Source organism: Alosa pseudoharengus, unplaced genomic scaffold (assembly GCF_046254945.1).
Source record: "Alosa pseudoharengus isolate Yale_2024_CS ecotype anadromous, Long Island Sound unplaced genomic scaffold, YU_APseudo_1.1 YU_APseudo_1.1_scf_5, whole genome shotgun sequence".
Taxonomy (NCBI): Eukaryota; Metazoa; Chordata; class Actinopteri; order Clupeiformes; family Clupeidae; genus Alosa; species Alosa pseudoharengus.
The window spans coordinates 32,361,155-32,374,374 of NW_027468837.1; the positions used below are offsets into that span (position 1 = coordinate 32,361,155).

The 13,220-nt window shown below is 44.9% G+C and overlaps 1 protein-coding gene across 3 annotated transcripts in view; it reads right to left on the reverse strand.

Annotated features, from left to right (window-relative positions):
- Positions 1–11,769, reverse strand: part of srgap3 (SLIT-ROBO Rho GTPase activating protein 3) — a 72,547-nt gene extending 60,778 nt beyond the window's left edge. For all 3 annotated transcript variants that reach the window (XM_076269139.1, XM_076269138.1, XM_076269137.1), the window contains exon 1: positions 11,165–11,769. In XM_076269139.1, the coding sequence (XP_076125254.1) occupies positions 11,165–11,231 (67 nt within the window). In that variant the 5' untranslated portion in view covers positions 11,232–11,769. The remainder of the gene's footprint in view (positions 1–11,164) is intronic.
- Between the last annotated feature and the right edge of the window lie 1,451 nt (positions 11,770–13,220).

Genomic DNA, 13,220 nt, shown 5'->3' on the forward strand with positions numbered 1-13,220 from the left:
AGTTCTGCCTGTTCCTTTCATTTCAGTAGAATTACCCTATATGGGATGTGCATTTTTATAGCGCTTCTTTACAGAAGACCAGAGAAAAATACAAAGGGTTTGGTCTGATTGCTCTGAGGGGACTGGCCAGCATTGTGTTGTTGTTTACCCCAAGTCTCTGTCTGCTCAGGAAGAGCAATGATAGCCAGAGCATTGATTTTTTCTCCCCCTCCCATCTTGCCAGACTGTCATCAGTGTGTTACATGAGCCCGTTGCTCTGAGCAACCCAAGGCCCCAGCTCTGGAGACACGCCCAATTGGGGGGCCAACCGTCAATCACGCGGCTGAAACCCAGGAGCCGGCGCGGAGAGGAGCGGAGTGCTGGGAAGACGAGGGGATGGCGAGCACAGGAATTAGCCTGACTGCACGGCGTCGCCCCGGCAACCCGCCACTGACTGCAGCGCAGGGCTCTCTCTCTCTCTGAGGAGCTGATCCACTAAGACATGCTGAGGAGAGCAGGGGGGGGATGGGAAGAGCCATCCACGCTCATGCACGGTGACATGACATGCACACACACACACACACAGCCCTCCCACCATTTGTATATGCACACACTCTCGCTCTCTCACACACACACACTCAGTAACACTGTAACACAGATGCAGACACACACTTTTGTTTCAGGCTATGTGGCACAGTAGAGCAGGATGCATCACCATCGTCACACTCACTCTGTCATAACAGGACTTGATCTAGTTTTTTTTGCTCTGTATTTTTTTCTATGGAGCTGCTGATATGAAATAAACATCGGCACAGGAGCTATAAATAAAACACAGGTTTCTGGTCTTCTCCCAGCAAATCTGAGCATCTCAGCATGCCAGTAGAGTAGCCTACTTCAGACTGTTTTCTATCGCAGCTATGATCATTTAAACCTGCATTTTACACCCACCCCTGATAATCCTCCTCAAAATGGAGAAAGGACGAGATGGAATCATTTAAATATGCTTATCATACTGTATCATCTATCTAGAATTACCCTGCAAATGGCATGATGCGCCTGGGCAAAAAACAATTGTAATGTCAGGGCATGAAATGCCCTATTCTACTATGTTGATATGGTTCAAATGTTGATGGATATTGATTAGAGAAAGCAGTCCTGTCAGTGAGAGAGTGGCTGGTTTTCAAAAGCGTGGGCCCTGACTTTTCTTCCCAGAATCCTCCCTGTCCGTCTGCTCCCTGAGCTGTTTGAGCCAAAAGCCTCTCATCGCTTGGAAAGAGAGAGATCCCTCCACCAGCACACATGCACCAAAGACACTCCCGCTTTGAAGCAAATGCACTGTGGGACACGGGAAGACAAAAGGCAAAATGGTACAAGGAGTAACACTTTGCGACCGAGCCAAGAAAAAAAGAACAGAAAAAGCCAGAATTCCCCCATCATAGCCTCCCTCGTCAAAAACTCTAACAGGAACCAAGCTCCCCCTCTCGAGAAAAGGTTTGTCATTCCCCCTACTTGTTATGGAAAATAATCCTTAATAGCATCATCAATTATTCACAAGAATTCCCTCCAGCCAAAAATTGGCTGCTAAGCCTGGAGCGAAGACAGCACAGTGTATCGAGGGAGAGGGGCCCTGGCTCTTACTGGAAGCTTTGGACCACTATGGTCACGCAGCAGAGGGGCCGCCTGGACACTGGAGAGGGAGCGTCAGGTGGTTCTCGTGACATGAGGGGGCACTGGCTAACAAGGTGTGCGTGAGCTGCAGGGGGGTGGAGAGCATTTAGCGGTTAGCCCTGAACACTGCAGTGCAGAAGTGCTTGGCTGCGGAAGCCTATAGCAGAACAATGGAGAGCAACGAGAGGCTGTGCCTCGATTACTCCCTCACTCGGTGGCAGAGTTTTACTTCAAAAGCCAGCCAATTAATAAAACCGGTCTTTGCACAGGCTAGCCTGACTCACACATTCCACTGTACGCAGCGTTAAAAATAGAGGCTCTTCCTCATAGTCTGAGTGTTATTATCAACATCACAGAGACTTGACTCCGAACAAAAGCAGATGGCTTAGCTCATCTGGCTAATTCTTGCTTTCATTTTCCCTCTTGTTTACTTAACCCAGGCAACCCAGGCCAAAAGCAACCCCAGGGGCCACAGGCAACAGCCTAATATCCAAACCCAAGCTTATGCCACAAACAGATTCTCATGTCTGTTTCTGTAGCAACAGCTGTGAGACAACAAGAAAGTAATTCGGACTGTCTTAACCCAATTCTTCCTCGAGAAATTCCAGTGATGGCTAATTGTTATTTTCAACAACAGCTACTGTTTGCTTTCATGCAACAATAATGAGCCTGGGGAATGAGAAGTTAGCATTGGTCAACCCTAAGGATTGAGAAGTTAGTATTGGTCAACCCTCCAAACGTTTTGTCCCCCTGACATTCCTCTGCCATAGGGAGGTGTGTGTCTGCTGTGCTGTCTGGCCATTCTTCATGCCCAGTTAGCCTGACGCTGTCATAACTCAGCCTGCTCCTGGGCATTTCAGTGACTCTGGCCTTAAATCATCATGGATACTGCTAGCGGCCCTGCTGTGCTAGCCATGGAAACTCTCTGGCAAGGCAGTGAATGTTGTATAAAAAGCACAGCATCATCCAGACCCCGGCCCTCCAACCGGGACAATTGTTTTTCTTTCTCCCAGAGAGCTCTGCTACATTGTGTCAGGAACATTTGTGACAGTTTTCGATGAATTGGAACTTTTTGTCCAATGTTATGGATCTTTTGCACCCCCTGCAAAAGCAGTCAATGCCTTTAGAGCCGAAAAACCTCTCTCTGTAGCACTGCGCTAGCCACACTGCTATAGCTGACTCCCTTGCAAACAAAAATGTAACACATGCCTGGGTCCACCTGAATGGAACACAGGTGTGCACAAAACTAGCTTATCCGCAGTGGGTCTGCCCTGTGCATTTCACATGCTCAACACACTAGTGTATCTAGGCCTACCTAGGCCTATCTAGGCTAGTGTTGTGGCGTTTATGCTTTTGTATTTGCCTTCCATTTCCTGGTTAAAGATGATGTTATGCTCCTACCATGGTAACATACATCTTCAGAATATCAATTCTGACAGATTTGAAGCACAAATGCATATGCGTGCATCTATCCGTGTTTCCATGCCAACACTCAAGTGAGGAGTAAAAGCACAAGTAGGCTAAGTTAGCACACTCTCCTTTGGAAAAGGGACCGGGCACAAGGGGCTCAGAACATTCAATTATCAATTTTGTGGGCATCAGGGCCAAATTGGTCTTCTGGGCTCCGGGCTGCAGGCCCCTCAATGTGTCTGACTGCTGGCCTGTACCGCTTTGCTGTTTGGCAGCAACTTCTAGGCTGCTATTGAATAGCTTTCAAATTGGCAGTGCCAACACCCTCTCAGAGATGTCGCCTGCTTTTGGGGTTTCATAAATCACAGACTCGTCGAGTCTTGCTGAAACAGCCGAGATCTGGGAAAATGCAGAACAGACTGCAGTCCTGTGGGATTCATCCTCTTTCTGATTACTAAATGAAGCAATAAAAAGAATAGACATTAACGGGCAAACTCTTAATAGCCTACTGAGATTTCACAGTCATAGTTGGCTCTAAACATCCCATGGTCTTGCTGAGAGGTAGCCTATTGGTGAAATATCATGAGGCGTCTATGATATAGGGAATTCATGTTGACCAAATCTCTTTTCAGAAATGTACCAGTATTATCTTTTTCCAGACACACACATCAGTGGACTAGTACTCTCTTTAGTGACTAGCAATGTTCAGTATTTGACTTATGAATCCTCATTGGTACCCGACTCGGCCTTGACAGTGAAGTGACTTAGACTTGACACATTCTTGACAGCTGCCGAGCTGACACACCACTGGGTTGGTGTTGGTATGAAGGCTGTCACTGGAGTAAGACTCACACATACATTCATGACGGACGCTTCTCCAGTCATGACTAAATCCTTCATAAAGATAAGATTCTTTTTCCCTCTGCAGTGACAGCCTGCATCGCTTGTGATCGTGCGACTACACAGGGAGGGACATTTCAGGTGCTGAGATGCTAATCTCACCCCTCTTCCGGACCCTGTCACATCTGTTGCACTCTGAGGGTGACCCTGTAGGAAGTTAACAGGCTGTAAATGTGCTGACAACCACAGGCCCTCACACCGACACACACACACACACCGACACACACACACACACACACACACACACACACACACACACACACACACACACACACTCACACTCACACTCACACTCACACTCACACTCACACTCACACTCACACTCACACTCACACTCACACTCACACACACACTGTGCCACACCAGTGCGGTGGGGAGATGAGGCCTTAATGTGTGAAGACACACATGCTGCAGAAGATTACAGGAAGAGTTATGACCTTACATGTTACTCAGCTAGACGGAAACCGGTTTAGGACATGAAATGGTGGTGATGGAGGGGGTGTGAGGTGGTGGGGGTTGCAGTCACACCATGCAGATCTTGCGGCCACACCGAGCGCCTCAATAATAATTACACACACATGCAGGCAGCTCCATTCACACGGCCCTGCAACCGCACAGACGCACCAGCAGCATTCCCCATTCAAGCACACGGCCACACAGGGGACTGCCTAACACGGTCTGACGGAGCACTGGGCCGACACACCCTGAAACTTTACATGGATCACCTTTTATCACATTATCACTGATGGAAAGAGAGAGAGAGAGAGAGAGAGAGAGAGAGAGAGAGAGCAATGAGAACCATTAGCTTGAGATTAAATCCCTGACATTAAAAGTTTACTGCTAAATGGCCCAAAGAAATAGCTGCAGAGCTAAACTACAGCATCAAAGCTGCAACGTGCCATCGATTTCAGATGAAACAAGCAAGTCTTTACTTTTAGACATTTTTTTTTCAACCGGCCCGGCCCCCTGCTTGTTAAAGCTTCACAGTCATCATACAGACATAAAGCCATAGAGGGGATGAGAGGGGCTCGCACTGAACCCCCCACTAATCACAAAGGGTCAGATTTAAAGCTGCAGCGGTTGCCAGGGAAGGCAGCCAACAGCCCAGGACAGGCAACCTGTTCTCGCTCCCTCTTTCTCTCTCTCCCTCTCTCTCTCCCCCTGGCCTCTCACTGGGGTGGGGGTAGGGGTGGAGCGGGCCAAGGAGAGGCCAGCCGCCCGGAGATAACTAACAGACAAATCTAATAAAAAAAAACAAGCTTTCAAAAGACAAGCGAGCCATGTGAGCCCCACCATATGGGCAGGCAGCATAACAGCGGAGCGGTTTAGACGGATTAGGAGACGGAGGGGAAACGCGTCGTGCAGCGGGCGGCTGCAAACGCGCTAGAGCCCGATTTTGGATCGAGCCAATCTAGAAAAGAGGCACAGGCACTTGGCTCTGAGCTTAAATGGATGAGCACGGGTATAAGATTAGAATTGTGTGCATGAGCTTGCCATTGTGTGTGTGTGTGTGTGTGTGTGTGTGTGTGTGTGTTTGTGTGCGCTAGGGCTGTGCCATGATTGCATATCACATATCAGATCGTTCTATAATATACCAATTCAATTAGCCTTGTCAGAAGACGGGGTAGTTTGACCTCAGGTCTCCCCACTGAAAGACTGAGTTAAGGGAAGCAGGGGAATCTAGCACACTTCCAACTTATATTATGCACACTAATGCAACTAGTGAAATCAGTACCATACAAACGCACACAATTCGTATTGTAACAGTTACTAATATCTTGTGATCAAGGATTTGTTAGCTCCTAGTCCTTTTCCACCTAAAGTAATAGCATTGGCTAAAACGCTAATCTCTCTATACAGAACTCCATCCTCACCACACCCAACCAGAGCTGTGATAACATGGAAGACACCCAGCCAGAGCTGCTCAACATAAGACTTTAATCTCAGATGTGACAACAGCCAAAAAAAGACCAAGCAGCTCCACATTTCTTTCACATTATTCAAGAGGTCATTCCAGTCCTCAATCAAGTCATGTCTAACATGCTTCTGGAGAAGAGGACAGACAGGAAGTGCTCCTCTTCACCGTAAAGCTTTCTGCTCTGGTAGCCTTCTTGTCCCCATATGGGGGATTGTGGGAAGAGGGTTGGAGGGCATAACAGGGTCCAATTCAAAAGCTGTCGCTCTTTTTTTTTTCTAACTGCAAGTTCCGGCTCTCGTCTGTATGGAGGGTCTCCATTGAGATGCAAATGGTGCACTCAGCCAAGAAGCTTAGACATAGGTGCAGAGGACCATAGCAAAGCCAACCAGGGCCTCTCACTCTCTCAATCTATCTTTCCGCTCTTTCTCCAACTCTCTGAAACACTCACCAGAAACACAATATGATGGAGGCAGTATTCTGTTCTAGCTACAACATTTTTACAAGATTAAAAATAAAAATATGGGACACATTCACACAAAGTCTCTCTACAATGCCTTGGAGTCTTCAGAATGTAATTCTGCCCCAGTCAAACCAGTAGAGTGGTGTAATTCTGCCCCAGTCAAACCAGTAGAGTGTGTTTATGTGAGCAAAGTTCTCAGGAGAAAATGGAACTCTTCAGAAGACTGTTGTGACGCCATAACGAAATAATTCCACGTTGTGCTCTGCTATTTACAATTCATCATCTTAAAGTTGAAAACACTTATTGGTATCCAAAATCAAAATCTGTAAACATAAATCTGTTCTGTTAGCAGGGCTGAGTAACAGTAAAACATGGTTAGAAATAACCATAAAACACACAGACAGACCAAACCTGCAGGGCAGCTGCCAAGATCTCCTTTCATTTTTCTCTCGCTTTCCCTCTTTCAACCTTTTTTCCCCAGAACACTTTCTGCTTAAAAACAAACAGAGCTGGGAGACAAGTAGAGGTCCCCAAACATTTTTATTCACAGGTCTAGAAACTATCACACACACACACACACACAAGCCAAGCGGCCACATGACACACTTGGCTTGCAAATTTGTGTCTCTTTCACATGCAATGTGCAAATACAGAACAAGCATAACATGTATGGAAAAAGAGAAGAGCCCCTTGTTCACAGTACTGTAACCCTGGGAAACAGCGGGCACTCAGACGGCCACTCAGCTTCCTACATGCTGGCCACACACACACACACACACACACAGTGCGCAGGTCATGAATCACAGGACACTGCTACAGCCAGCCAGCACTGGTACATCTTTCACATTGTTTCGCCATCATGTAGAGTCAGAATGCGCCATCTGGCCCAAGACTTTAGTGAATCCACATGCATATATCTCAGGAGCAGGTTGAAACAGGTGAAAAAATTACATTCCTCTTCTTTCCTAATACCTAACTTTCCTGATTTTTGTGACTATTCAGAAAAATTAATGAAAACTGCTTAACATCAAAAAGGTGCAGCGGAGGTAATAGTCGATGTTATGGCACAAGTTGAGTGTCAATCGTGGATGATTGTCCTTGTTCGCAAAGTGGATGTGCGAGTCAAACTGGAGTGATGAAATCTCCAAAGGGCAGTGATAACATCAAGGAGAACAAGGCTGTTGAGCGGCCGGGATCGTAAATCAATCATCTTATCTGGGTTTCCTCCAGGAAAGGACGGCCAAGCATTGTTTTGTTAAGGACAAACAATGCAAGTCTTGTGACAAATGAACACCCTGACCGACCTGTTTGAAACTTCTTTAAGATGGCAAGCCCCAAATATTTCGACCGAAACTAAGTCTTTTTTCAAACTAGCCTATCAGCCAATACCACAAATGACTGAATGACAATTCAGTGTTGCACACATTTTCACTCGAGAAAGATTTCTGTCTAGTCTAAACAGATACCAGGACCTGGTCTGACAGGTCAGATTTATCTCTAAATAAATAAATGTAAATCTCTAAGTGAAAGAAAAGTGTGTTTATGTCTGTTTATGACAGAGTAGCTATAATTCATGAAGTGGGCCACACACCTTGGAGGTCAATATATTTTACTTTAATTACAAGTATATCAAAGTGCATCTTGAGGCACGATAATAGGCACACCTGATAAGCCGCAGAAGGAGAAACGAGTTCATCTGGACAGACTGTCTGTTCAAGGGAGAACCAATGGCATAACAATCGCTGCACAGGGGAGAACCTCCGAAATGATCAGTGATACTGACTGATTGATTTAGCCATATTCTGTATGGTTAAATGTTCTTTCATTACATGCTTAATGAAAGGCACAATTCATCACTGCTGTCTAAAATTATCTCTGCATGGCAACGTAGCAACTGGCTTTACAAAAGATCCATTTAGAATCCAATGATGCCACCATCTCCTTCTCTCTCTCATTCTCTCTGGCATTAGAGCATTCACACAACCCCAGTAGCAATAACTCACTATATGACAGGTGCAATTTAAAACTGCATCTCATTAGTTGGGTAGAGCCAACAAAAGGAACACCTCTCAATGTCAAAAAACACCCCCCAGCCCCACATGTTTGTGTCTGGAAAACCCCAGCGTTTCTCACGCACCCAGGCTAAGGATGAGCAATGAGCGTGGTTCTCCCTGAATTAGCATCAAAGCCCCCTACCCCCTACTTCAGGGGCCTTGTCTCTCGCATGTTGACTTAATAAACAGGGGCGACGCATCCGTGGCAGGGCTAGACACAAACTAGATAACTGATGCTTGAGTGCACAACAAGGCCTCGCAGTCAGATGATCAAGCATGGCTGACGTGGGACACTGGCACCCAGTGATGGTGAAGGACATAAAAAGTTATTTCCAAATCTGTAGAGGTCGCAGATAATGGTGGGATGAGGGAGGGGGGGGGGAGGGGCAGCACAACATTACAACACAACACTATTTGCACTGTCAAACTAACCACTAATAAGGTACTGTTCCGCACGATCTACTCTTGATTATAGACGCAAGAAGACAATATAAACCCCCCCCCGAACCATATCCATAAAGTAGTAGGTTTTAGTCCAGACGTATCTGAGTGAGGTCTAGATTTACACTGGAGGAAAGAAAGCTCAAGCCGCAGTAGCAGTGACAGCCTTGCACTCTGTGCGAGGAGGCCAAGAGCAGGTGCTTGTCTGGAGTGCAGGAGGGGTTGGCGGGGGGGTTTCTCCTCAGCTCACCCTGGCATTGAACCCATCCCTGTTAACCACAGTGACGTTTATGGAGGCTCTCAGTCTCCCTGTTGGCCTGGTGCTTCCTCTGCGCTCTTCTTTAGCCCGGCCTGCGTTCAGCCATCTCCATCCCTCTATAATTCATTTTCATGTCCTACATTATTTACAACATTTTTAAAGAGCTCAGCTTTTTTTTTCCATCTCGACCTAAGCCATTCCTGCCTTCTCAACACCCTCCCATTACATAAGTAAGACGCTGAAGGATGAGGTTTATGATGATGACAGTAATGATGAATTAGATATTCTTCCCATAACTTTTGTTGGTGATATGAAGGACAGTATGGCAGTATAAGCATATGACAGTAATGGGAATTAACACACATCAAAAAATGCCCCTGATAAAACATGATTTTGGAAAAATTGCTTCCAGTGTGAGATTAACATACTTGATAATGACCTAATCTGGGTTTCGCTGCTGGTGAAAGTCATTCAGTGCTGTAGTATTTGACTAATATCCTCACGGGTTTAAGATAAATAACAATTTATCATCAATTTGACAAAAAACGCTCATCCACTCCAATCTAGGAATAATCCAAGATAGCAGAATGTGAGCACAAAGCTCACAGAGGATAAGCTCTATGGAAGCCAGTCCACATAAAAGGCTAGCTCTTACCAGAGCTACTGTATACTGTTATTTTTTGGTAGCCTAGATTATAAATTAAGTATGCCTTAGCCAAGTGCCAATAACAGCCTGAAAATGCTAGACATTTGGTCACTGGCATATCTGCCGGCAGTCGATGAACAGACTGATTAATTGACGACTTGGACGATGGATGGTGAACTCTTTGGTTCACTTCGAAACTGGAAAAAGGAAATATTTCCGTCTGGCAATATGGCACCTTTTACTCGCTGTTACCATGCAGGCCATGGCCTGAAATACACGGATACCGTGTGAGAGCTGAATCCATTCTAACCTACGGTGGGTCTGGTCAAAGCAACATAAGCATTATCTAGCGCTAAAACATACACGAGAACACCTACCGGTAAATAGGCAAGCCCTATTGCATAACATCCTTATTGCATGTTTTATGTATGCACTCAAGCAAGGTGTCGAGCATCGATAAGCAAGATCAAGACACATGCCGTCTTCCACAGTGGCCTACAAATAAAGGTAAAAAGATGCAAGCCTTTCAATTGACGCCTGGGCGTTCTGGCCAGTGATGGGGTTCGTGTTGCGGTACACATGGACAAAACGCAAAGGTCCGCAGCCTCTTTTCAACTCGATTACGACGCTGCAGTGGTAAGACCTTTGCATGCAACAGACCATGTGAGGTGCATTTAATGTTTACGCTGATCGCCAATCCGATGCGACAAATGAATATTTTTCAGCGTGTCAGAGGGGGCACTGGGGGAGCGTAAAACGTCAACAAAGGAGAACAATTAACGGAGTTCCACCCATCTGTGTGCGGAGCATGACATTACAATGATGGTTCTACCCAGCAACAAAGCGTGCACCCTCCAGCTTGCGAATGCATGACCCAAATCAAACCAGACCATTCATACAAACGGTAGTGAATGCCTGACAATCTACTGCTGAATGGAACTAAAACATTTTCGTCCACCTCAATGACGAACAGTCGCTACTACCAAGGCGTAGAATCTGGGTGTTGCCAAGAGTACCAAACATTAGGTCCTTTACGCCGAGCATAGAACAGGCGTAGATTCTAGCTTCTTGGGTAAAGTTATCTTGTAATTTGATTACAGAACAAGACACATGACTGTAGTCTACCCTTGCAGAGCTGGAGTTTATTTAGACTAAGCATTTCATGTGTACAACAAACAGGCCAAGATATGAAAACATATAATGTAACCAAAAGCGGAGATGAAGCAACCTGTTTCCAGTTACGCATTTGCCACAATGAGTTCATAATTAAAGTTTTTCATGAGAATCCGAAGAAAGTGACTCACTCCAACGGTAATCCCTTGTTTTTTGCACATTGCACAGATTCAGAGACAACACTGATCAAAGAAATCTCCCCGTAAAAGATCAACGATGTGGCCAATTTGTAGTCTAACACTGCAGTCTCACTCACCTTTGACTTGTGTCTCATATTCTCCGATTATTTCTTTGTCCTTCTTGAATCTAGTTTGAGATGACATGTTTCCTGAGGTATGAATGTAGTAGGGTCCAGTGAGATGTCGAGGCTTTGGGGCAAAAGCTCCTTAAAGTGATCTCTCGTAGCTTGCAGTGTTTTCTCTCTCCTCTTCTCCCGTGCTTTGTATCTGCGTCTTAGGCTACTATACTAGCGTATGTTCAATACCTATGAGACCCTTTTGATTCTGTCCTCTTCCCCCAAAGTGCCGTAAATTAACAGGGATTTGCAGTTCTAAGAACGACTCGTCACGCTCACCTGCATTGATAGATCTTTGCTTATGGTTACTCCCTGGGGCAGAAAGTGCTATGCTATAGCGGAGAGGAACGGGTGCTTTTCCTTTCTTGTGATAGCCATCCAGCGCAAAAAGTCAACCAGGGAAAAACAGCAGCAACACAAAATCTTCAGGTTAAATCAAGGAAATAATCAGCATCAAAGTACTAAACTTTACGCGTGCGTCCATTCCGAAGGGTCCGTTCATTGTAATTCGTATGTGTCCATATACTAAACAGGAACAGCGCGTGTGATTCGGTGACTGGGCGATCTGAGATTAGCTACCACTTTGAAATTTTATGCAGAGCTGAGAATTGAATCGACTCAAGCGTTGCACGAGACTCCTCCTATTGTAGAACCCCCTCCCTCAACCAATCCAATCAGCCAGCATACACACGCACACACACACACACACACACACACACAAACAAACAATTAGGCGTACAGCTATTCAATGCCCTCATAATAAACAAAATGGTGGCAAAATACATGAGTCTACATGTAAAGATATACATTGTAATAATTTATATGGAAAACTATTGTTACAAATGCCAAATATGCTCTGTTTCATACTGATGAATAACCTACGTTAAGGTGTCTGAAAAACATTTACATAGCCAAATAACCCAAGTATGCAAATTGATAATTATATAGATACTTATTTAAAACCCTATAAGCTACACATAGAGACAGATATGTGTACATTCATAATGTCACATTTCATCACCCGTCTACCCCATACACAATCTTTAAAAGAAAGGACATCAAAACTAGGCCTACAAATAAAAGTAGTTTATTTTTAACAGACAAAAATGGCCAGAGTAGGCTATGAACCTATTACTCTACATTGCCATGGCAACATCACCCCTCCAGCAATGCTTGTATGTATTCACATCCAGAGTTTGAACCTCAGATCTCTCTCTACATGATGTGAACTGTCAGATTGTGATTTCTCTAAGGGCCTATGTTATAATCTATTTTCTCACATGCACTGTGCAGGAGAATGTAGCAAGTTTATACTCATTTGAAATGTATGTCGAGGTTGTAGGAGATAGCTATGTATAGTTCAGCTTTCATTTACATGAATTCTCAAACATGTTCTTGAATGTAAAGAGTCGGTTTTGGGTAACAAGGCACTTTTGCGATGTGCACATTCATCCACCTTAAAGGTGCAGTCTCCTATTCAGGTGAAATGTGGTTGGTTAAGTTCAACAGTGTCAAATTACACCCCTCTCTTACATACTCTTGAAGCAATGTATTGATCAGCTGGAATAGTGTTTGTCTTGGTCCTGTTTTTCCTTGATTTACAGAGCCAGGACATTGCTTGATTTCTGGAGATTTCTTTGAACATACAGAATGGACAGCTAACGGATCATGAGAAGAGATTCACATGTTGACACAACATCTAATGGATTAGAATGGCACACTGCATCTGTAAGTCATTAAGCCTGAAGTCAGATTAAAAGCTCTCTGTGGTCGCACTATCATACTGCATTACTGAATTTATATGCACACCAACAGTTCTGCAGCATGCTCAAGGTCATGTAATACCTTTTCAGTCATGAGTTTTAAGAGGTGAACAAGTGACCAACAACTGATTACCAACTGTCATAAAATATGGTATATGGACCCTTTCAAGAGAGTTCCATTATCAGCATCATAATTGGCCCCACAAGACTTCCTTTTTAACATTCCATGTGTTATCTAAATGCAGAGGAAGTAG